At 51.0% G+C, this 22,047-nt stretch overlaps 10 protein-coding genes across 10 annotated transcripts; 4 read left to right on the forward strand and 6 right to left on the reverse strand.

Moving 5' to 3' along the window:
* Nucleotides 1-140: 140 nt before the first annotated feature.
* CC1G_08795 (hypothetical protein) lies at nt 141-1,836 on the forward strand (the record flags this gene model as incomplete). Its single annotated transcript, XM_001829588.2, has 4 exons — nt 141-188; nt 244-342; nt 395-1,183; nt 1,243-1,836. The coding sequence occupies 4 exons, from the start codon at nt 141-143 to the stop codon at nt 1,834-1,836; spliced, it is 1,530 nt and encodes a 509-aa protein (XP_001829640.2).
* A 766-nt stretch (nt 1,837-2,602) lies between these two features.
* On the forward strand, nt 2,603-4,335 carry CC1G_08796 (hypothetical protein; the record flags this gene model as incomplete). Its single annotated transcript, XM_001829589.2, has 4 exons — nt 2,603-2,695; nt 2,751-2,849; nt 2,902-3,690; nt 3,748-4,335. 4 exons carry the CDS (start codon nt 2,603-2,605, stop codon nt 4,333-4,335), a joined length of 1,569 nt encoding a protein of 522 aa, XP_001829641.2.
* A 938-nt stretch (nt 4,336-5,273) lies between these two features.
* Nucleotides 5,274-7,136, reverse strand: CC1G_08798 (metacaspase; the record flags this gene model as incomplete). The annotated part of the gene is made up of 15 exons (XM_001829591.2): nt 5,274-5,300; nt 5,369-5,389; nt 5,463-5,545; nt 5,614-5,632; nt 5,693-5,773; nt 5,843-6,043; nt 6,117-6,155; nt 6,211-6,273; nt 6,330-6,365; nt 6,425-6,435; nt 6,492-6,554; nt 6,620-6,698; nt 6,734-6,819; nt 6,885-6,966; nt 7,026-7,136. 15 exons carry the CDS (start codon nt 7,134-7,136, stop codon nt 5,274-5,276), a joined length of 1,002 nt encoding a protein of 333 aa, XP_001829643.2.
* Nucleotides 7,137-8,130: 994 nt separating this feature from the next.
* CC1G_08799 (histone 3) lies at nt 8,131-9,313 on the reverse strand. The gene is made up of 7 exons (XM_001829592.2): nt 9,254-9,313; nt 9,141-9,165; nt 9,033-9,085; nt 8,754-8,903; nt 8,573-8,681; nt 8,478-8,487; nt 8,131-8,421 (listed from the first exon to the last, which is right to left on the reverse strand). Exons 1-7 carry the CDS (start codon nt 9,266-9,268, stop codon nt 8,370-8,372), a joined length of 414 nt encoding a protein of 137 aa, XP_001829644.1. The 5' UTR covers nt 9,269-9,313; the 3' UTR covers nt 8,131-8,369.
* Nucleotides 9,314-11,204: 1,891 nt separating this feature from the next.
* CC1G_08800 (hypothetical protein) lies at nt 11,205-12,412 on the forward strand (the record flags this gene model as incomplete). Its single annotated transcript, XM_001829593.1, has 7 exons — nt 11,205-11,300; nt 11,377-11,559; nt 11,634-11,797; nt 11,875-12,036; nt 12,100-12,114; nt 12,172-12,340; nt 12,392-12,412. The coding sequence occupies 7 exons, from the start codon at nt 11,205-11,207 to the stop codon at nt 12,410-12,412; spliced, it is 810 nt and encodes a 269-aa protein (XP_001829645.1).
* A 235-nt stretch (nt 12,413-12,647) lies between these two features.
* CC1G_08801 (hypothetical protein) lies at nt 12,648-14,324 on the reverse strand (the record flags this gene model as incomplete). Its single annotated transcript, XM_001829594.2, has 4 exons — nt 12,648-13,238; nt 13,298-14,092; nt 14,145-14,241; nt 14,299-14,324. The coding sequence occupies 4 exons, from the start codon at nt 14,322-14,324 to the stop codon at nt 12,648-12,650; spliced, it is 1,509 nt and encodes a 502-aa protein (XP_001829646.2).
* A 450-nt stretch (nt 14,325-14,774) lies between these two features.
* Nucleotides 14,775-15,041, reverse strand: CC1G_13800 (hypothetical protein; the record flags this gene model as incomplete). The annotated part of the gene is made up of 1 exon (XM_002912223.1): nt 14,775-15,041. One exon carries the CDS (start codon nt 15,039-15,041, stop codon nt 14,775-14,777), a length of 267 nt encoding a protein of 88 aa, XP_002912269.1.
* Nucleotides 15,042-15,615: 574 nt separating this feature from the next.
* Nucleotides 15,616-16,788, forward strand: CC1G_08802 (hypothetical protein; the record flags this gene model as incomplete). The annotated part of the gene is made up of 12 exons (XM_001829595.1): nt 15,616-15,724; nt 15,772-15,816; nt 15,869-15,913; nt 15,969-16,013; nt 16,071-16,115; nt 16,172-16,216; nt 16,265-16,309; nt 16,360-16,404; nt 16,460-16,504; nt 16,557-16,601; nt 16,660-16,704; nt 16,766-16,788. 12 exons carry the CDS (start codon nt 15,616-15,618, stop codon nt 16,786-16,788), a joined length of 582 nt encoding a protein of 193 aa, XP_001829647.1.
* Nucleotides 16,789-16,990: 202 nt separating this feature from the next.
* Nucleotides 16,991-19,121, reverse strand: CC1G_08803 (hypothetical protein; the record flags this gene model as incomplete). The annotated part of the gene is made up of 18 exons (XM_001829596.2): nt 16,991-17,071; nt 17,134-17,374; nt 17,438-17,462; nt 17,517-17,602; nt 17,659-17,718; nt 17,779-17,879; nt 17,933-17,975; nt 18,035-18,050; nt 18,107-18,118; nt 18,187-18,211; nt 18,269-18,303; nt 18,359-18,384; nt 18,436-18,461; nt 18,534-18,551; nt 18,614-18,785; nt 18,845-18,858; nt 18,917-18,995; nt 19,057-19,121. The coding sequence occupies 18 exons, from the start codon at nt 19,119-19,121 to the stop codon at nt 16,991-16,993; spliced, it is 1,125 nt and encodes a 374-aa protein (XP_001829648.2).
* A 1,084-nt stretch (nt 19,122-20,205) lies between these two features.
* CC1G_08804 (hypothetical protein) lies at nt 20,206-21,356 on the reverse strand (the record flags this gene model as incomplete). The annotated part of the gene is made up of 2 exons (XM_001829597.2): nt 20,206-21,039; nt 21,090-21,356. 2 exons carry the CDS (start codon nt 21,354-21,356, stop codon nt 20,206-20,208), a joined length of 1,101 nt encoding a protein of 366 aa, XP_001829649.2.
* Between the last annotated feature and the right edge of the window lie 691 nt (nt 21,357-22,047).

The raw sequence follows: 22,047 nt of genomic DNA on the forward strand, positions 1-22,047 counted from the left end.
CGTTAGATTAGATTAGATTAGATCATTGACCAGGGCTGTGGTGGTAACTGGTGACGCGAAGCGTGGCATTGCGACGACTTGAATCTTGACCTGACAGGGATGGCGTTCGTGAGTTCCTGGCCAACCTTGTATTCGTGGCCATGCCCTATATCCTCCATAGAAATGGTTTGGCCACGGAGCATTTTCCGGTGAGCTACGGTTACATGAACGAGTCGGCGTATACTGAAAGCAGCCATCGTTTAGATGGAACGACGAACGAGTCCATTGGAGTCCCTTCCAGACGAGACGTTGACACAGGTTCTCGTGTATCTGGAGTGGCACGAGATTCTCCAAGTCCGTCAGGTAAGCGACCATACATGGTCATTCCACTGCTGCGTCTCTGAAATATGAACAGTGCTGTCGACGCCTCAATCGCCTCTCGAAAGACCGTTCGGTCTGCCTAGCTGTGCTCCTACACTACTATGATACGGTCCTCCCACGACCGTTCCTGCTACCCAAACCCCTCCGGTATTGTGATTCATCCAACCTCGAACGAGTCGTCTGCAATTGGTTCTCAGCGCGTGGATTGGTCGACCCACATCGGGCGCGAAAGCAAGAGTTTAAGCCTCCCGACACGTGGTCCAAGGGATTCAAGTTGGGTCCTCTCCCAGGCGGTCGTTTCTTCATGCATGCGAGCCCCAACGGCAATATCCACTACCACGACATCGAAAACCCGTGCGACCCTCCCTCCCTCTTTATCCCGACCCCATTTCCATGGTGCAAGCCTGGTGTTGCGGTTATGCCTATTCAGACTCTACTGTCGTTGGACATCCTTGCAACCCAGGCGGATGAAATTCCCATTGAAGATCGTCTTTTCCCAATCACGTTCAATTTGGCTGCAATCTGGCAGGCTACCGATCCGGCGAATGACGAGACACTTCACAACTTTGGCGTCTATCAAGTGGAGGTACAACTTGGAGACGACGGTTCAGTTAAGGGGTACGCTGCAAAGCAGCTGATCCTATTCCGCGAGAAGCCCTATCGATACGCCATTCTGAACAGGTGCTCACTGTACGGCAATCATCTGGCATACCACTGCTCAGCTCATCAGTCGCGCTTCATTGCCATCATCGATTGGGGCTCTATCCCACATTCCAACGTCACAAACTTTCCTCGAGTTTACCTTCCCGACCTGTACCGATCGGTAGGCGCTTTTGACCCGCTCGACTATGCCTTTCACTAACTGTTTTTGTACGCCCCAAGCAATTCTCGCTGCTGCCGGGGAGGCACCTTGCTGTATTTCAAGATGACGACATTGTGATATACAACTGGGGTGATGTCCCGTCCAAAACTCGCGCCCCAGATCTGGATCTGCTCTACTGGTTACAACCTGCTTCACCCAAATGGAAGGTAGCTCTATCCTCCTTCGGGGGCTCGTTCCCGCCTTTGAGGCCATATCTCTTCAAGGACTCCATCCGCATCGTCGTTCCAACCTCCGTCGGTCTCAAGGGCATTAACATCCCGCTTCGATTCCTCAACCAGTGGTCAGACTCCGAGGCAATCGCCAGCGCCACCGAGTCCCAACTTCCCACTGTCGTCCCGCTCTTGGACGGGCATTTTGGTAGCGCCCCATGCGAGCTGAGCCTCGGTTATCGCAAAGGCATTTCGGTCACGTCCCAAGGCACCACCGTTTGGCAGTGTAGCTGGCCTGAAGAAAGTCGAATGGAACCGCCGAAGGTGTTCTCCCTCCCGTCGCATCCGTACGACTCACGCATTTCGGCCATATATTTCATTGAGCACTCGAATCGACTCGTCTCTTTGCAACGCCAGTATCGATACCAGATCATAGACTTTTGATGCATTTACTTTGGTGGTTAGGCCGCCCTCTCTCGTCATGCAATGAAAACTCTCTTATATGCGCATCACTCGGGCATCCTGGGACAGTACTGACTGTCGAAAGAGCTGCTTTGGACCTGAAAATCCTCATTCGTGAAGCATGGTAGAATGAGGCGTGTCAACCTTTCAAGGATTTATCGGAACAGGATGAAGAGAACGTAACAGTACAGTAAAATCATAAACAAGGTGTTGAGACAGAACATAAGTACATTCACATCAAGGCGATCTCTGGAAGGATGACCAGAACTAGGCCAAACGCTGTAAAGAACTCAGCGAGGCAGCGTCGCAACGATCATTCTCGTACGGTCTTCGACCTGTAACGCATAGCGGAATTGAGCTCTGAAACTCGGCCACCACTGTGCTATGTACTTACGGGTGCTATGACATGGTTCCTCGTCTCCAATCGTCTGCGGTTGTCCGCCATCTTGTCAAAGGCTTCAGGAGGAACGCTGTCAAGCACATCCTTCGAGTATTCGCTGCCTCGGACGGCTACCGAGTCCCACCCCACTGTCGTCCCCCTCTTGGACGGGGATTTTGGTAGCGCCCCAGATGAGCTGAGCCTCGGTTATCGCAAAGGCATTTCGGTCACGTCCCAAGGCACCACCGTTTGGCAGTGCAACTAGATTAGATTAGATCAAGGATCGGACCTGTGGCTGTGTGGTGACGCGATGGCATTGCGACGACCTGAATCCAACTTGAATCTTCCATAAATCTTCACCTCACAGGGATGGCGTTCGTGAGTGAATTGCTGGCCAACCTTGTATTCGTGGCCATACCCTATATCCTCCATAGAAATGGTTTGGCCACGGAGCATTTTCCGGTGAGCTACGGTTACATGAACGAGTCGGCGTATACTGAAAGCAGCCATCGTTCAGATGGAACGACGAACGAGTCCATTGGAGTCCCTTCCTGACGAGACGTTGACACAGGTTCTCGCATACTTGGAATGGTATGAGATTCTCCAAGTCCGTCAGGTAAGCAAACATCGATGGTCATCCAACTGCCGCGTCACTGAAATCGGAGCAGTGCTGTCGACGCCTTGATCGCGTCTCGAAAGACCGTTCGGTCTGGCTAGCTGTGCTCCTGCGCTACTACGACACCGCTCTCCCCCGACCGTTCCTGCTACCCAAACCGCTCCGCTATTGCAGCTCATCCGACCTCGAACGAATCGTCTGCAATTGGTTCTCAGTGCGTGGACTGGCCGACCCAGATCTGGCGCAAAAGAAAGAGGTTACACCTCCCGATACGTGGCCCAGGGGCTTCGCTTTGGGTCCCCTCCCAGGTGGTCGCGTCTTCATGCATGCGACCCCCGACGGCAACATTCACTGCCACGACATCGAGAACCTCGGCAATCCTGCCTCCCTGTTCATCCCGACCCCATTTCCGTCGTATACGGAGTCTTCCCATGGTATTATCACTCGCATGTCGATGGACATCCTCACAACCCAGGCGGACGGTATTCCCACTGAGGATCGTCTTTTCCCGTCCACGTTCAGTTTAGCTGCCATCTGGGAGGCGCATAATATAGTGAACCTATCCGAAGCCCCGCTGAGAGTGTTCGGCGTCTATCAAGTAGAGGTCCAACTTGGTGAAGATGGCTCGGTTGCAGGATACACTGCCGTGCAACTGGCCTTAATCCGCGAGAGGGCTCCTCAGGACGCCCTACTCGGCGAGTGTTCATTGTACGGAAGCAATCTGGCGTATCACAGCCAGGTTGGATGTAGGAGGGCCATTGTCATCGTTGATTGGACTTCTATCCCTCACCTCACCAGCGCCAAATATCCTCGTGTTTATCTTCCCGACATCCATCCTGCGGTAAGTACTTCTTACCCACTTGACCATGTATCTCGCTAATTGTTTATCTGCGTCAAGGAATTCTCTCTTCTGCCAGGGAAGCACATTTCTGTCTTGCAAGACAGGGCAGTTCTGATCTACAACTGGGGCGCTGTCCATCCCAAAGCTCATCCCCCAGATCCCCGTCTACTCCGTCGGCTGCTGCCTGCTTTGCCCAAGTGGAAGACGACTCTACCCTCCTTCGGGGGCGCATTCCCGCCTTTGAGTCCATACCTCTTTAACGACACCGTCCGCCTTATCGTCCCCACTTCTGTGGGTCTCAAGGGCATTGTCATCCCACTCCGGTTCCTCACCCAGGTGTCGGACTCTGAGGCGATCGTCAGCCCTTCCGAGTCCCACCCCACGACCGTCCTGCTCATAGATAGGGATTTTGGTTGTGCAGATGGACTGAGCTTCGGCTTTCGCAAGGGCATCTCGGCCGACTACCCTGACACCCACGTTTGGCAGTATGGCTGGCCTGACGAAATGCAAACGGGCACGTTGAAGGTGTACTCCCTTCCATCGCATGTGTATGGTGCAGCCACTGCTCTCACCATACATTGCATTGAGCAGAAGAATCGACTAGTCTCTGTCCTTGAGTCACAATGCCAAATTATAGATTTTTGACATACACTGTCCTGATGCTGATCGAGCGTCGCTTTCGGGGAAAGCTGTCGAATTGGGAAGTCTTGCTTACAGATATGACAACCGAGCTAACCAAACGATAAACTAATAATTAACTATCTAACCCGTAAATGCAACGACATGTAATGTTCTGGGATGAAGAGAAATAGATAAGATGTTGGGACGGATTCCATCAGATCTGCCACCGAGCGATTCCTCCTGCAAGATGGGATGTGGTCATAGTAGACAAGAAATTTAAACTTTCCATAAGAGCTATGTCCCCGTCAGCATGCATTCAAATGTAAATAGCACTGAGCAAAGACTTACCCAGTATGCGACGAATTTAAACAAGGCCGTCTTGTCGGACCCTCGATCGCCACCTCGCATTCGGAAGAACTTCCACTGAGTGCGTGAAACCGTCCATATTCTGGGGTACCGACTAACCCATCACATGCGGCAATATGTTCCTGAAGCATTCCGAGTTCAAAGTGGTCGAACCCCATTTCGAACTACATAGCAGTTCCCATAGTAGACCCGGATATGCATGGTGGGTCAGAGTGATATGCTGCCGAGACCATCAAATCGCAGGTCATTTTCGATGGGCAATATGGGCAGCATGCGATCGATCTCGCACAAAACCAGGAAAAGAACTGTCGGAGTGAATCCAATTGGTCGAGCACCTATCCTCCAAAGCCAAGTCCAAAATTCAGCGCTGTGAGGCTGACACAGACATCTCCCCTTAGGCTTAACTTAGGCCGGTGAAGCTGTCTCGGTCATGCACGATGCTGCGTCACACATTGCAGAATTCACCTCAAGCCGAGTCACATCGCAAACGGCTGCTTAGCGGAGCGAATGAGTACGAAACGCCAATGGTTTATTGAATATTGTACAAATACATTATTAAACCCAGGTCACGTTTAATCCCTCTCATCCACCAGCATTTAGCATACGAATGGCAGATCCGTATCCTATACGCAATAAAAGTCAGTACCCATTCTACCCGCACATAATCCAACTGGATGAGAGAATGACTCACAATAGGATGCGAAGCCGAAAGCTATGTGATAAAAGACGAGGAAATCGTTCAGCAACAGAGTAAAAAGCTTCAACAAAAGGCAACACAAACGTACCTGAGGTTTCTGACTATACTTGTTCCTAAGAATCTCGCGGACATTGACGAGGAGTTCCTTGTATGTGAGTTGGGGCTTCTCAGCTGGAAGAAAGCACGGTACGTCAGAAACCCATCACACGTCCACAAAAAGTACGTAGTGAGAAACGCACTGAGAACCGAGATGAACGCCTGCAGACCACATATCCCTCATAAGTACCGACGAATTGTCAACGAAACGAGATCACTTACAAAGCTCATAGCACCAGTAGCCTCCCCTCCCTCAACCGTATCAGCACTAGTCTGCTCATCCTTGCATCCACTCAAGAAGATCTACGCCCAAACAAACCATGGTCAGCCCCTTCCCCGCCTTCCACCATAATATAATGGAAGGGCACGCACCACATCGGCTTCGCTCGTCCTCGTCTCCTTCGTCAACTGATGCGCTTCATCATTCTGCCCAGTGGCCACCGAGAAGAGCGTCTGAGCGGATCGGAAGAGTCCACCCATGTCACCTGCGGCGTAAGATTGAGCGGCAGAGAGGAGGCTCTGGCCAGCGTCCGCGAGGCGGTTGGGTTCTTTAATCTTTCCTTCGGTGCTGTACTGTAGAGGAGGGTTGGGTAGGAAGCAAGGTCATTGAGCGCGGATAGACAGCGAGAAATGGGGAGCGTTGTACCATGTAAGGTAGATCCAGAGCGGAACCGGAGTGGCAGGACTATCGCGGAGGTTAGTAGGGAGCTTCTTGAAAGGGAAGGGTGGGTTCATCATACGTCGAATAGAACGGTCATTCGGCATCCGACGGGGAGGGGCTTGACGAGGAGGTCATGGAGTTGCTATATATTGGAGACGTCAGGTCGACAATTCTCCCTGAAGACGAACATGAACGCACATCATCCACGATCAGGCCAGCACTATCAAAGTCAACCTATGCAGCATAAGTAGGGCTTGTAAGGTCGAGCAGCCAAGCTCCAATGACGGGCTTACAGGGCAGATAGCTAGTTGGAAGAGTGGTCAACTTTCGAATGAAGGAGGGATTAGAAGGCGGGCTTACCTTCATCGCGACCGTCATGCTCGTCTCCATCGTGATCCTTGACATGGGTACCATGGCCAGAGACTACAACAAACGCAGACACCCAGTTCAACCGACAGAAAGGTTCACAGATTTAGGAATGGGCGTACAGTGGAAGAAGAGTGCGTCGTCGGGAGCAGCGTCGGCGACGAGCCAATTGGCCGCTGCAATCTGGGAGCCGGGCGTCAGCTAGGAATTCGCAAGCATGGACAGGGAGGGCGTACAATATTCTCCTTGGTGGGGATCCTTCGAGGATGGTCCTGGTCGTCGGTGAGAGTTACGATGTCTCCCGGGTTGTATCCCCTGCGCGCTACACGACAGCCCGTTCAGTTCCACCACTGGAACAGCAACCAGAGTGGAATGGCATCGACTGACTGGTGAGGAATTCATAGAGGTTCTGCACGTCGTTGATACACCCAGAGAGTTCTCCATCTTGGCCGTAGTAGTTGATTCCGATCTACATTGAATGTATGTCTGTCAGCGATAGGGGCAAGGGCGACGAACAGCTGAACGCACCAAAACAGCCTTCTTCTTCCCGGTACACCTCGAGTACTCCCATCTCGGCTCGTTCTGCTGGTATTGTTGCTGCTGACGCTCTTCATCCCGGTCCTTGAACAGTCCAAACATAATGGCGAGCGGTCAAAAAGGTGGTCAAAGTGGGGCGGAGTGGTTTGGTGAAGAGGAGAGGCTCAGATGATAGAAGAACGCTTCTGAGAGACGGAATCAAGTCCAAGCGCAATCGCGAGTTGGCGACCTCGTGGGGGCGTTATCGATGGTGTGATCAATCTCTTATGTATTAGGCCGGTCCCAAGCTCTTGTGTATCCCAATCGGAAGACAGTCCCGAGTCTAAATGTGGCCGCTTGTCAACGGGGTATAGCCTCGATGTCTGAAAGATTGGCCTGTGGGCTGTAGACTGCGTCTGCTGTAAAGCTGAAGCTGGCAAGAAAAGCTTGGAACACTTGGGTTGACGGCGCGGCGCAGTGACTGTCATGTCGGCATTGTTGGAAGGCGGTCATGGGGTGGGCAGAAGTGGATGGACGATGGTTAATCGCTCGAAATAGTCCATATTGAGTCTAAAGACTGTCAAGTTACTTCTGAGTATAGTGATCATCAAGGCGAGATATGCTTGTCGTACGTACCTGGGTATCTTCCCTTCCCTCTTCGCAACATCCTCACCTGCGGAAATTCTGTAAGCTGTCACTTCTTTGAGCTTCACGATTCTAGGACCATCAAAACGTAGATAACGGGGCTTGAGGAAGGATAAGCATGTACAGCGTTCTAGGAAAGCGCGTTGGATTGTCAGCAGTGGTGGTTCCGGTCCACATCGTTCAACGGCCGATGACAAAAAGCGTCGCGAGTGACGGGAACGACATACCAAATATAGGTGATGGCTACCCCTGAAAGGAAAGTTCCCCAAAAAGGCTCCGCTCCGACGGTCTGCGGAGATAGTTGTTCCGCTGGTACCTGCCCGATGAGTGCTCCTTGGGCGCTCACTTTTGCTCCTCATGACGATTCCATGACGATAATGGCGAGAGACTGGCGGCGGTCCAAGCCCCTATACACACTCAAGACGTTGTCGAGCTTCGAGCATTTCATAGCATAAGGAGATCAAGTAATATCAGAACAGCGTCTGCAGCAGGCAGCACGATAGATAACAAGACAAACAAAATCTTAAAAGTACAGTACAATAGAGACCAATAGAGGTACAGGAAGTCATATAAAGAGGTTTATTAGCAATCGGTCATTGGACGGTGGCATAAACGTCGTGAATGAAGACACAGATGAAGCGTAGAGGAAATGCCAACGGGGACCGTGATTACAACAGCCTGTGTGTGATACAAGGGAAGGGGAAAAGCCGCTTAGGACCTCTCGCCACGGAGACGGCGGGCAAGGGCAAGATCCTTGGGTTGACTGTAGGGGTGTGATTAGTAAGACGTTGCAGGCGAGACGCGGTGAGAGTGGCTTACATGGTGACACCTGGAAAGCAGAGGAATCCAAAAGGAAGAAGAAAGAGGATCGAGTCAGGAATGCACGGTCCATACGAGAACAATAAATGACTCACGCTTAGCGTGGATAGCGGCCAAGTTGGTGTCTTCGAAGAGGGAGACGAGGTAAGCCTCAGCTGCTTCCTGGAGGGCCATGACGGCGGATGACTGGAATCGGAGATCGGTCTACACACACAAAGGAAACGAGGACAGCGCATGTCAGTAACACATCTCCACCAAAGCCTCGAGACGACATACCTTGAAGTCCTGAGCGATCTCACGGACCAACCTCTGGAAGGGAAGCTTCCTGATCAAAAGCTCGGTCGACTTCTGGTACCTTCGGATTTCACGAAGGGCGACAGTTCCAGGGCGGAAACGATGGGGCTTCTTGACACCACCAGTGGCAGTCTATTCATGATAGGTATGCGTCAGTTCCTGATTAGGTATAAGCCTGGAGTTGGCATGTCACCGCCTCCATCATGCGTGCCACACGGCGACAACGACGACGACAGCGACGACAGCCAAAATGTCACTCACCTGGGCAGTCTTGCGAGCAGCCTTGGTAGCGAGTTGCTTACGGGGAGCCTTTCCTAGAGAAAGAGAATTTCAATGAATTTCCGGGAATTAATTGGAATATGTGCGAACCTCCGGTAGATTTGCGGGCGGTTTGCTGGCAACGACGACGACGACGAGCAGATCAACGACGATGAGAGTGAGTGTCCGTAATTATTGGAGGATTATAGGAGGAAAGGACGTACCTTGGTTCGGGCCATTGGTGTCGAGCGAAAGTTGTCGAAAAGTCTTGAGGGTCGGTGTGGTGGTGGTTAACTGGAAAGGAGGGAGGAGGAAAGGAGGGCAAGAATGGGCGAACAAAATGAGGCTCTGTTTCGACGTTTCGCAATGGAAGTTCCCACGCCCAACAAAGAAACGCACGAGCCACCGGATTCTGAGCGTTTTTTGACTCGGAAGATTGCTGAATATATCTTGTCGATTTTTTCCTCCTTCTCTTTCGCGGATGACCCTATGTTATTTTTACATATTCATGTTGGGACTACCAATGCCTCTCTTCTCAATTTTTACTGAAGCGAAAAGGCGCAGAAATGGTCGAGAAAAGTGCAGATTGAAAAGGAGACGATTTGTCCGGTGGAAGGTGTGGGGACTTCGGTCCCGGCATATGCCGCCGCTTGTAAACAAAGACCCTACACCACAACAAACGACCATACCCTAGACCTTGCCACCCTCTTGCCACTGCCTCGCCTTTGCCACTCGTTTTTTCTGCCTCATTGATTTCAGTTTATCTCTGGACCCCACATAAATACACCGCGATCCTTGGGCCAACGACTGCACTCGATATCATGGAAATCTCCTTTTGCATTCTTCTGGCCTGGGTCTGGATCGGGACTGGTTGGCTGTTCTAGCGGCACTCGAATGGGCTATGCGCAGCTGCATTGCTTTTTCTCTTCCCCTCCAGATAGTTGATCCGCATGAACTGAAAGGTATCCGCCGGTTTCTGTGGATACCTTGCTCATGGGCTTCTGTGGCACGCCACCTCTTCACCAATGTCGCCTACGACCTTTGCCCAAATCGTCCTGTCTATCTCGTCGCGCGATTCTCCTCGGACCGGTAGCTTGATTTCTTCCGAACGGAATGCTCAGACCGTCAGCGCGAACCGTTCTCGGCGGCCTTTACGTCCCTCAGGCTGCTGGGGATCTAGCATCCTCGCCCTGTCCGATGATCATTGCCCATTTGGGCGCCTTTCCTCACAGATACCAACGTCCATGCAAGCAGAAGTTTGCCTCTGCTCGATTGAGGGAGCAGTGGCGTGTACATTCACTGCCTTGATTGCGGCAATAAATCTCTGGTTTTCGAATCGTTTAAATCGGCGAGAGGACGCGGCGCTTGACGGTTGTGGTGCTACAGACTAAGGTAGGGGCCAGAACGAAGAGAACGACAAAAATCGCATAGCTGGGGAGAACCTGACAGCGGAGTGTCCACGTAGTTCCAAACATCGTGGGGTACAGGTAACAGGTCGCAGTACATCACGGCTGGGTATGTCAAAAATCTATGATTTGGCATCGATACTGGCTTTGCAAAGAGACAAGTCGATTCGAGTGCTCAATGAAATATGGCGGAAATGTGTGAGTCGTACACATGCGACGGGAGGGAGAACACCTTCGGCGGTTCCATTCGGCCTTCTTCAGGCCAGGTAGACTTCCAAACGGTGGTGGCTGGGTACGTGACCGAGATGCCTTTGCGATAACCGAGACTCAGCTCATCTGGGTTCCCTGATGCCTATGGGGCTCTTTGTCCATCGCGATAAGCGCCCATAAAGAGCCGTGTGAAAACGCCAAGGCCCGTATTTCTGTGGCCTACCTTCTACTTCTCTGGATATGTGGCCATGTTGGGAAGCTGCAGTAGGCCCACGAATGCGACTGTAGAGTATTATCTATTCCGAATTATCGTAATTCTGGAGATTTCAACTAGTCTACCCCGACGTTATCTACTGCACATAGATCAGTCACACACCCTTTTATCTATCACATCGATTGTGACAGCTATTGTTCTGACGAACCACCTTGGGACTCCACGAAGCATGTTCATTATGTCGCGGTTATGATCAGTTCCACGGGCGACCTGGATTAATGACAACTTCTCATAAGAGCACCTCCAGCACCACATTCACATTCACCCAAGTCCCCTTCACTCGCCATGAACTCACCGGCTTCACTCGAAATGGAGCATTTCGACTGTTCTAACTCCCATCTTGAACGGGTTAAGCGAGAGCATCCAACCAAGGACGGCGCAGTAAGCGTTTGGATTAATGTTGTTGTTGAACCCCATCTGAAGTTGGTTCTAAATTAGATTCTGAACATGTCCCAAGCGACGTCTAAGGAAGGCCTCTGACTCAGCTGCCATTGCTGATCTAGAGGCGACCGTCCGCGGAGACAGCTACTCGAAGGATGTGCTTGCCAGCGTTCCTCCTAAAGCCCTTGACGAGATACTGGGCTGCCATTGGACAAAGCGCGACCACATACGATTGGAGATGATTAGGAGCCATGTCGTAGTAAGTACGTGGTACATTGATGACCGGGTTTAATGCTCACTCAGTTCGAACTTCGAATCGGGTCCTATGCGTAGCTCAAAGACTGTACGAGGATGATCGTTTCAATGATATTCCTCTGCCTCGCGGAGTTCTTTACAGCGCTTGACTTATTTTTGGTCATCCTTCCTAAGATTGCTCGAGCTCGATCCAACGCGGTGGACGAGAGCCAGTACCCGGTGGAGGTCGTTTGGGGGGAAACGTACGCCTTCTAACGGCAAACCCCGATTATGGAGTGGGGCTCCTTTCGAAGACAGGCGAGGGTCTCAAACGAAACAGTGTTACTAACTGGAAGCCGACAACGGTGCCTGCCAATCTGACCCTTTTCCGCGGTCTTCAAGTCGGATTGCTATGCGGTTTCGAAATCAAAGGGTCCGACGATCCAGAAAAACCGAACTTTGAACGACAGATACCACAAGCCGTTGCGGAAACTATTGCCTGGTACGTCAGGATTCGCCCCTTGATCTTCCTTCCAAGTTAAATAATTTTCTCTCATTTCTGCAGCATGGAAAAGGCAGAGTAGGTCCCCATTAGTGACTTTCGCCAGATGTCGTCTTTGCTGATTGGGAAATCCAGCGTCAGCACTGGAAAGTGGATACTCACAGATGGCGTTCGATGGGTGTTTGCGACGGTCCACAAGGAGCCCGAGAAGAAACCAACGTATCAGTACCTTTGCCGTTCATATCGCCCTTGGGACACGACAGGTAAGGACACGACGGCCTTGTTTGAATTCATGGCGTACTGGGTAAGTTGTTCTTTGCAATATGCGTTTGAATGGCGTCCTGATTGCATATAGCTCCTATGGAAGTCGGAGTGAATTACCGTCTTGTCCACTGTGGGCGTCTCGTCTCTTAACGTTCTCTTCATATCACGATCATTCGTTGGTCAAATTCTTGAAATCCCTCATGCCACCATTGCTTGCTCGTACCTTGCCTCCTTTTTTTCCTTTTTGAACTTGGTTCACGACGTCGGAGGGCTGTTAAATACTTTGATTATTCAACTAGCTAGACACCCCAGCCGTTTCCTGGTTGTCCCCAGCCACCTGAACTGAATCAAAAATCTATGATTTGGCATCGAGAGCTTTCAACAGAGACCAATCGATTCGACTGCTCAAAGAAATATATGGTGAGAACAGTGGCTGCGTCATATACACGCGATGGGAGGGAGGACACCTTCCACCTCTCCGTCTGACTTTCGTCTGGCCAGCTATAACGCCCAACGTAGGTGTTTGGGTAGCTCAACGAGATGCCTTTGCGAAAGCCGTACCTCTGCTTAGCTTTCGCGGTGGGAAACTTCCCCGCCATGAGTTGGAGGACAATGGGGTGGGACTCGGAGGGGCTGGCGGTTGCTTCGGAGTCTGTCCATCGATTGAGAAATTGCAGTGGAATGACGACACCCTTAAGACCGACAGAAGTGGGGATGACGAGGCGGATAGATTCTTTGAAGAGGTATGGCCTCAAGCGCGGTAACGCGCCCCTGAAGGAGGGCAGAGTTGCCTTCCACTTGGGTGAAGGAGGTTGCAGCGGATAGAGCAGATCCGGATCTGGGGGGTGAGTTTTGGACGGAACATCGCCCCAGTTATAGATCAAAATATCGTCAAACTGAATTAGAGCGATGTGCTTCCCCGGCAGCAACGAGATTTCCTTGACAAAGACGAAAAGAATTAGCGAAATGTATTGCCAAATGGGCGAGAAGCACCTACCGTGTTGTATATGTCGGTAAGATAAACGCGAGGAAATTCGGTGTCGGTAAGGTGAGGGATAGAGGTCCAATCAACGATGGCAATAGCCGTCGACTGTTCAAGTTGGCTGTGGTATGCCAGATGGTTGCCGTACAACGAGCACCGGCCCAGCATGGCGCCCTGAGGAGCTCTCTCGCGGAATAATGCGAGCTCCCTCGCAGTGTATCCGGCAACCGACCCATCGTCTCCAAGTTGGACTTCCACTTGGTAGACGCCGAACACTCGCAGCTGAGCTTGAGTTCTATGCACTAAATGACGGCACTCCCAGATTGCAGCCAGATTGAACGTCATCGGAAAAAGGCGATCTTCAGCGGGGATTTCGTCCGCCTGGGTTGCGAGGATGTCCAAGGACAGCCGAGTGAGAATGGGCAAATCGTCAAAGGCAGGCTTATACCACGGAAACGGGGTTGGGATAAACATGGAGGGAGGGTTGCTGAGGTTCTCGATGTCGTGGCAGTGAATGTTACCATCGGGGGTCGCATGCATGAAGAAGCGACCGCCTGGGAGAGGACCCAAACTGAAGCCCCACGACCACGTATCGGGAGGCATAACCTCTTTCTTTCGCGCCTGATGCGGGTCGGCCAGTCCACGTGTGGAGAACCAATCACATATGACTCGTTCGAGGTCGGTTGAATCGCTGTGCCGGAGGGGTTTGGGTAGCAGGAACGGTCGCGGGAGGGCAGTATCATAGTAGCGTAGGAGCACAGATAGCCAGACCGAACGGTCTTTCGAGACGCGATTGAGGCGTCGACAGCACTGTTCAGATTTCAGCGAACCAGGTGTATGATGGGTATTCGTGGTTCGTTACCTGTCTGACTCGGAGGATTTCGTGCCATTCCAACGTTCCCAAAATTTTCATCCATATTTCTTCGGGAAGTGGTTCTATCACAATCGATCCTCTCGTCCTTTTGAAATTGAATTTTGGAATCGTAACTGCCGACTGAGCTGGAATTCAAACGCACCGCATTTGGGGGGATGATAGGTCCATTTTGTGGAGAAGGTATATGTATTACCCTTTCAACAAAGGGTTCGGTAGAAAGCCAGCTATAGTCCAATGGCTGAAGGCACCATGGATGGCTGTGATGACAGATGGAAAGGACGGTCTGCGTGCACGGCGTGACGCGTCAACATTGATTATTTGGCACTGTTTGAATCTAACGCCAGTGGGTGCCGTTCCAGCTGCCGTCTGGACGCTCAGGGTCGCAACCCTATTGAATGGCTATTTCTTCCATTGGTACGGATACGATGTTCTTTGCATTCATAGACCTTCCCCTGATCGTCCTCCAGACGTCCTGGTTGTGGGGACTCGGGAAGCTTTCAATAGGCGGCAGCAATTGGCCGTACATTTTCAATCGGAGAGCCAACCTGCATCAGAACCTCGCCTGTGCTGGGGCTCTCGGGTTTTTTTCTTCCTTTCCTTCCGCCATGCACATTTCCTTCAGGATTCTTCTGGATGATGGCCCGAAACCCGTCTAGAAGGATGATTTTTACTTCGTCGAGAACTCGCCATTCTGTCGTGACCGGCTCGAAGACTCGTTCCTGCGTCTTCTTTCACCACTGTCGACTTCTTGGACTGGCGCCTCCAGCAATTTTCGCACCTCTCACTGGTATCTGCGATGAGGTACCAAAGGACTCTCACTGAAACGATATAAAGCATAAACAAACCTTGCTTGTCCATCTTTCCACCGGCTGGGCCGTCGGGCATGATGGACCAGCAGCTACCCCGCTCCGGGCTGGTGGTTCGTTCGCAGTCGCCGTGTCCGCCCAGACGGGGGAAGTCTCATAGGAGATTCTGAATGCGTACACTTGGCCTGCACCGGATTATTCAGACGAGGTGATAACGATCAAGCATAATTGCCTCACATTTGCCCTGGATGTTTCGTTGCCAGGGGATCCTGTGCTCCTTGAACCCAGCAAAGCATCAACCCAACCAAAGTACATCAATCTCCCCGAGTGTGTGAGGCATATATGATGTATGGGTGACTTCGAAACCACCAAGAAGCTTTTCAGTTGGTACCGATAAGTCTCCAACTCTATTGGCGCAACTATGATTTTTCCAGGTCTGTCAAAATCCATGAGGAGCATTCGTTCTTCATCTTGTCTTGTGCTCAAAGAAGCGCCAGAAGAGTTTGTGCGATTGTTCGTGTCTTTTGAAATCGGTCATCCTGGGGTGCCTACTGGAACGCCTCTTCCTTGGGTATAAAACCTAGCAATGTCACTGACGACGCTCCTCATCAGACTATCTGATACACTCCATTTCCCGTACTCTTCCTAACGCCATGAAGCTTTCCACTGCTGCGCTCGTAGTCGCTTTCTGCCTTCAGGGTGCGATCGCTGCCCCGGTCATCGCAGAGATCGATACACGAGGCCACCACGCTATTATCAACAGTATGTACCAGGATTCCACAGGCGATGCTCCCGCTAACCCCCTGCAGGTGACGGACAGCTCGACGCAAGAGGCCATCATGCCATTATCAACAGTAAGCTCACTAATCGCACTTACCATGCCCTTTTTAACTCTCCCTTTTGAAGGCGACGGAAAAATTGAAGCTCGAGGCCACCATGCTATCATCAACGGTCTGTTCACCATTTCCACCCACATTCCTCTTCGCTGCTAACTGCCTTTCTGTAGGCGATGGAAAGCTTGATTCACGAAGTCATAACGCCGTCATCAATAGTACGTCCCGTTGAATTAAACCACTGCTTTCTGAGCCCTGATGAATCGTTCTCGAAGACTATGGGAAGCTTGATGCACGGGGACACCACGCCATTATTAACAGTATTTCCACCGTTTCTCCTCCCCGCTCCGGTCCCCTTTAATACTCTCTTCCTTAGGCGATGGAAAACTTGATGCGCGGGGTCACCATGCTATCATCAACAGTAGGTCTACTCGCGCCTTCGCCGCTGCACCAGTTAACCTTCTCGTAGGTGACGGGAAGCTCGATGCGCGAGGTCACCATGTGATTATCAACAGTGCGTCAATTCATCCAAATTGTGATTCACTGTAACTGTCCCTTCTATAGGCGATGGGAAGATCGATGCGCGAGGCCACCATGCCATTATCAACAGTAAGTTTCTTGGTTCAACTTGCAAGACCCCCCCTGCTCACTTGGTCTTCTACAGGCGATGGAAAGCTTGATGCTCGCGGTCACCACGCGATTATCAACGGTACGTCCACCATTTCCAACGGTGTTCTTTTCTGACTCTCTCTCTTCTATAGGTGAAGGAAGGATAGATGCACGAGGCCATCATGCTATCATCAACAGTACGTCCAGTCCAGTCGAACACTCCCGTTGCATCCAGGCTAACTGCTCTCGTACTAGGCGATGGGAAGCTCGATGCGCGGGGACACCACGCCATAATCAACAGTGAGTAAAACCCGTAGTCCAATGCCCATCTTATCTGCTAACTGCACTTGTCACATTCCAGGCGATACCGAGCTTGATGCCTGAAATCACCGGCGCACCCTGATCCATGGCTTACGATTGCTCTCGGAAGCAAATTGTTCCCCCATCCTATGTATCATTAACTCGCTTTCACTCCCTTTATGTATTGGCCATGCCAGGCGCTTTGAAATGACCAACACGTTTCATCTCAGCAGTCACCCTTCGCTAGCGAATGCGTCAAGCTGTATTTCGACGAATGATATAAAGATTAACGACGAGAGCCAGAAACACCCTCCCCTAACGAATCAGTGACCCGCACCGTACTCGTATTCACATTGATTCGTAGTTGCTTCAGTACGAAAGGAGGTGGTCAATTTCCGCGCCCCACATTATTCGAGGGCGGTTACTCACCGAGGTCTTTCCGACTTCTTTTAGCTCGTCATCGTCGTCCTGGAGGTCTGAACCAGATGCGAATTTTCCAGAGTCCCTGATCGGGGATATTCTGAAGCCTTCGCTGAGGTCGATGGGCTGAGCAATATGTCTGATTCTATTGCTTGGATCTGGTCGTCGGGTCCCAGACGCTACGCCTGATGCATCCATTGTCGTCCCATGGTGGCTCTCTTCGGACTGAAGATCACGTCTGGCATTTAGGCTGGTGCGAAATGGGCAGTACGTCACAATGCAAAGCTACCAGGACCAAAGGAGGAAGGCGTACGTCGCGAGCAATGAATTGGCATAGACTGAGTGGATCGAATGAGTATGAAGAGACCGGGAAGACAGGATGGACCGCGTACATTTGATGATGATGAAATGTGCGGCCATGAAGATCAGGTTGGAGCGCATGGAGAGCCAGAAGATAAGTGTCAACAGCGCAGCAAGCCTGGCGCGTCGAAGAATCAATATCAAGGATCTTCGGATGAGGGAATAACGACCCACGTTGTTAAAATCCCATTCTCAAAAGCATATAGAATGAGTGCATCGAGGACTTTGTTTAATCTAGTGTGCAGGTATGAGCGAACGAAGCGGGGAAACTTGACAAGGCAGCTGATCACTCACTTCGAGAATTCTTTCTGGCGACGTTTGAGGAACCAGCACATAAAGACCGTGATTAATACGTCCAGAATTGCAGAGAGGGTTAGTCCAGTGGTGAAGGACCACTGTAACAAAGTCAATGGACCCGGTAATATTTGTTGACGGGGACGAGACTCACCGTATACAGCCGCACAAACACCTCTAAGCTTCGCAGTTCAATCCTAACAGGATGAAGTACTGTTAGTTCCTGTCAAGTATAGGCTAGCTCGTATGGGCATACAGCTTAGCGGTGGTCACTGAAAGCAAGATATGAGCACACGTGAAGGTTGAAAAGAATCCGAGCAAGACTCACGACAGGCAAAACCTGAATTTGGAAGACGGTGGAAGACAGCCCGTTAGAACCCATGGCGAAAAGAAGTTCCGGTAACGTACAGAGACGAGTACACGCTATCAAGGTCTGCCATACAACGTGATGAGGATGCAGGTCGTATAGCAGGAAGGGGATGCAACTCACCAGTGGAACCGAAATAAAGAAATTCCGCCGCGACACTGGAAAGCGTGTTTGATGAGAGGATGCGATCAAATCAGAAGTCGGAGTACATACAGACGAAGATTCTGTAGATGAAGAAGCTGCACGGGTAAGGTTTAGTAACGAATAGAAAGGGATAACAGCAGGTTTACCAGTGGACGCAGAACGTAAGGACGGCCTATGGATTGGCCGGTGTACACGGATATCAAAGATTAGCGCCTGTCATCTAGACCCAGGTTGGTTGCCCTACCGTAACTGCTATCGTGAGCTAAAGTAGTTCGAGAATCATCATCAGGCTGGACTGTGTGTGCAACGTCATGGAGGACTCACGGCCAGGCTCCTGTTTCCACCGAATGTGTCATCGTAAGTACCACTGATGTCGGAAAGGTTGTGAGATACGCACGTCGGGATATAGTCGATGCCAGCAGCGTTCCCAAAGGTGTTGATCAGGTAGTTCCACAGGGAATGTCCAATGAAAATGGTGTGCAGCGAGTCAAGGAACCTGTGATGTAGATACTAAGTTCGAGAAGTAGGATCGGTGTGATCTAAAGGTAACTTTACCAGACTCCAAGGATCTGTCGGCAAAGAGGCCCAGTTAGAGACGTATAGACACGAGAGTCTTCAAAGACGCACCAAGAGCTTCACCAGCAATGGGTCATTGTTATAAAGTCTGAAGAAGATGAACGTTTGGGCTTGCGTGAGGCCTGAGAACCTGAGCAAACGTAGAGTCGAGGTTGGGCGCGTCAAAGCTAAACAGAAAGCATTCGACGCACAGTGTTGCCAGAAGCCCGCCAATCAAGAGAGCTCCAAACGTCTTGGGAATGTCCACTTCAGCCATGCCGCCCTTTCTTCAGTTTCCGTCGTCGCGACTGATAGCCCTCGTGCGCAGTGGTACACCAGGCCTCCAAGTGCCACAGAGTCGAAATCTACCCTGTCGATGGCAGCCTCGATGAATTAAAGCGCGAAAAAAAAGAGTGGGGAGAGAAAGGTGGGGGAGAGAAAAGCAAATTGCGCCGAGCTCTCACCAGCAAGCCACCATATGTACACGAGACCCTACTACTTCCACTTCCGTCAGGGATCTATTTGCGACCTCCAATGCCGACATCAAATCGCGGATTCTCCCCAATGGATATGTGGCTTTGCTAGATTTGATTGTGTTGTGGAGGTGCGCCTGCGATAAGAATAGTATGTAGCGGCGTTAGGCGTTGGCTCCAGCTTCGAAAGCTAGTCAAGTTTACTAAAGAAAACATCAAATTCGAGTTGGCCTTAAGAAACCGGAGATATGTCTGGTAAATAAACCCTAGCCCAATGGGACTTGGGAAGGCTTGGTCGACGCCGAACGATTCTGATCACGATGCCAAATGCATGATTATCTCGAGTTCCCACCTCAAAATGTACAATGCAGACAATTGGAACGTGAGAATCGTCATCCCGACGGTATAATTCGCGTGAAAACACGCTTTATCGCGCTCTCGACGCGTTCTTAACAGCTTCATTGCTGATTTGTTAATTGCCGGAGAGGCTTGGCGTCGGGGTGGCATCTGATGTCGGGTTGCTTAGGATACGAATGTCGAGGGTAAGTTTCCCCGACAGTACTCCTCAATGGTGCTCTGTGGAGCCCAGTGGCCATCTGCTCTCACGTCCTGAAGACGCCGGAATACCTTCTTCAAGCGTGGCCCGCGAAAGTAGAAATTTTGTGGAAACTTATGATCACCTGAAAAGATTCAGATCAACTGGCTTGCGAAGCTGGAGGCCAAATGGGTCATGGGCCGCGTGGACCTCGATTCGATCAATCCGGGGTAGGCTTGGCTTTCTCATAACCTTGGGATAACTTTAATAGTTTAAATAGGGTGTACCAAAGATGAAGCCTATGTACATATGTAGACTTCGAACTGGTCAGTGTCGCAACAAATATACACCCCCTATCCATCGAATATCCTCCTGTCTGTCAACGGAAAACATGCTGGAGTAACCATTGCCGGTCCTTCACTGGCATATAACTTCACCTTTAGACCGGGTTGATTCTTGATTTCCATCTCTCCAGAAAAGCGCGAGTCCTCTGACAAACCAGTAGGGACCCCCATCAAAACCCACTGACCAAAATTCGAGTAGTGAACACCGGTCGTGTCGCCATCTTCCCAGAATCGCCAACTCCGCGATTTTTGCTGGCCAATCAATGACCAGCACGATGAAAACACGATTTCCAAGCACGGCCATTCCGACTCGGGCTCTGACGACGACGAAGAACTGCTGGTTGGGGAGGAGGATAGAGGCATGGGCTGTTTTCCTTTCAAGCGGAAAAACTCTAGAGAAGCGCGGGGAAGACTGCCCTGTGGAACGTCCAAGCCGCACTTCCTCTGGTTCTCATCGTCGACGTCGAAGGTCCACCAGATCCTCCCGAATGATTCCTGCTTCCTGATGGCCGAGCCGTGAACTCGATGCTCAACGACACTGGAGTTTTCCTTTATGTGCGTACCCTCCACTGCCTCACTGAGACCGATAGGAAGCTTGAACCCAAACTTTAGAGCGTTTTGCGACACCGCCTTCGTCCCTTGAGCATGAGTCCAAGCTTGATCGCGGGCCAGAGTGGTACGTGGAGTCGCATTATAAATTCGAGCGCCCTTAACTTTCGTGTCGATATCGACCTTCATGAGTGTTTGATGATACGCTGGAAACGCCCCAGAGGTCAGGTGGGTGGTGCATCTGAGTTCAGAGAACCAGACATGGCACTCATTGGAGGAGCCCGTGGATGAGGTCTGCTTATAAGTGTCAGTTCAATCGCTTTATTCGACGCAGGTTTGCGCACCTGAAACCAGAAATCACTGATTAAGGACAGTTCTTTCCACTTCGTATCAGACTTGTCTTCCCGGCTTGGAGACACCGCGTGCCGAAAGTTGGATTTAGAAGGGTGGTAGAGGGAGGCTCCCACCTGGATGTTGACCCTGTTGGCGCCCCGACCTAATCCGGAACCAGGAGGCGGTGGTGGACGTTCGTCCTTTTGTTTCCCTTTAACGTAATAGGAATTGTTGAGAGCCTGAACTTCATCCTCTTCGGATCCATCGTCCACGTCCATCGAGGAGTTCCAGATACGAAGTCGCTTGTGAAAGTGGGAGGATGCCTCAGGAAGGGTTGCTGGGCGCTTATTCTGCCCTGCACTTTATACGCCCAGCCACGCTGCAAACACAAGGCTATATACACTCACCTGCGGAGGGTTTTGGAAGTCGCATGGCCGTGGAGGGAACCAAATTCCAGGGATTCCGACGACTCGAAAGTCGTGGTTACAGCCGCCACAGCCCTCAAAATGTATTCATTATCATCTTAATCTTTAGCCCACATCACGATCCTACCATAGCTTTCCACCGCCCCGGACCCCACGTTTTCCTCGAAGTGAAGACACGGGCGCTAATTACTACTATGGCTGTACGTAGGAGTACTCTATCTACAGACAAACAGGCAAACAAACAAGGAAGGATTCGGATACACCGACACGCACACCCCAGGAGGACAGACACACAGGACACAAACAGACAACATTTCTACTTTTTACTTTCAATAAGTTAGAAGAAGTGACGAATGAGCGACAACGACGTCAGCAATGAAGGTGACCCACGAACGAAGGGGCGATTAGAATAAGTGGTCCATAGGATAGAAATAAGTTAATAAACGACCAGACCAAAATAGGCCCAAAAGAACGAACTCGGACCAATGGGATTCGATTAGGAGTTCAACAAACATGAGAAAAGCCTTCCAGTTTCCCTTGATGA

Source organism: Coprinopsis cinerea, assembly GCF_000182895.1.
Source record: "Coprinopsis cinerea okayama7#130 chromosome 1 map unlocalized cont3.1, whole genome shotgun sequence".
NCBI classification, from domain to species: domain Eukaryota; kingdom Fungi; phylum Basidiomycota; class Agaricomycetes; order Agaricales; family Psathyrellaceae; genus Coprinopsis; species Coprinopsis cinerea.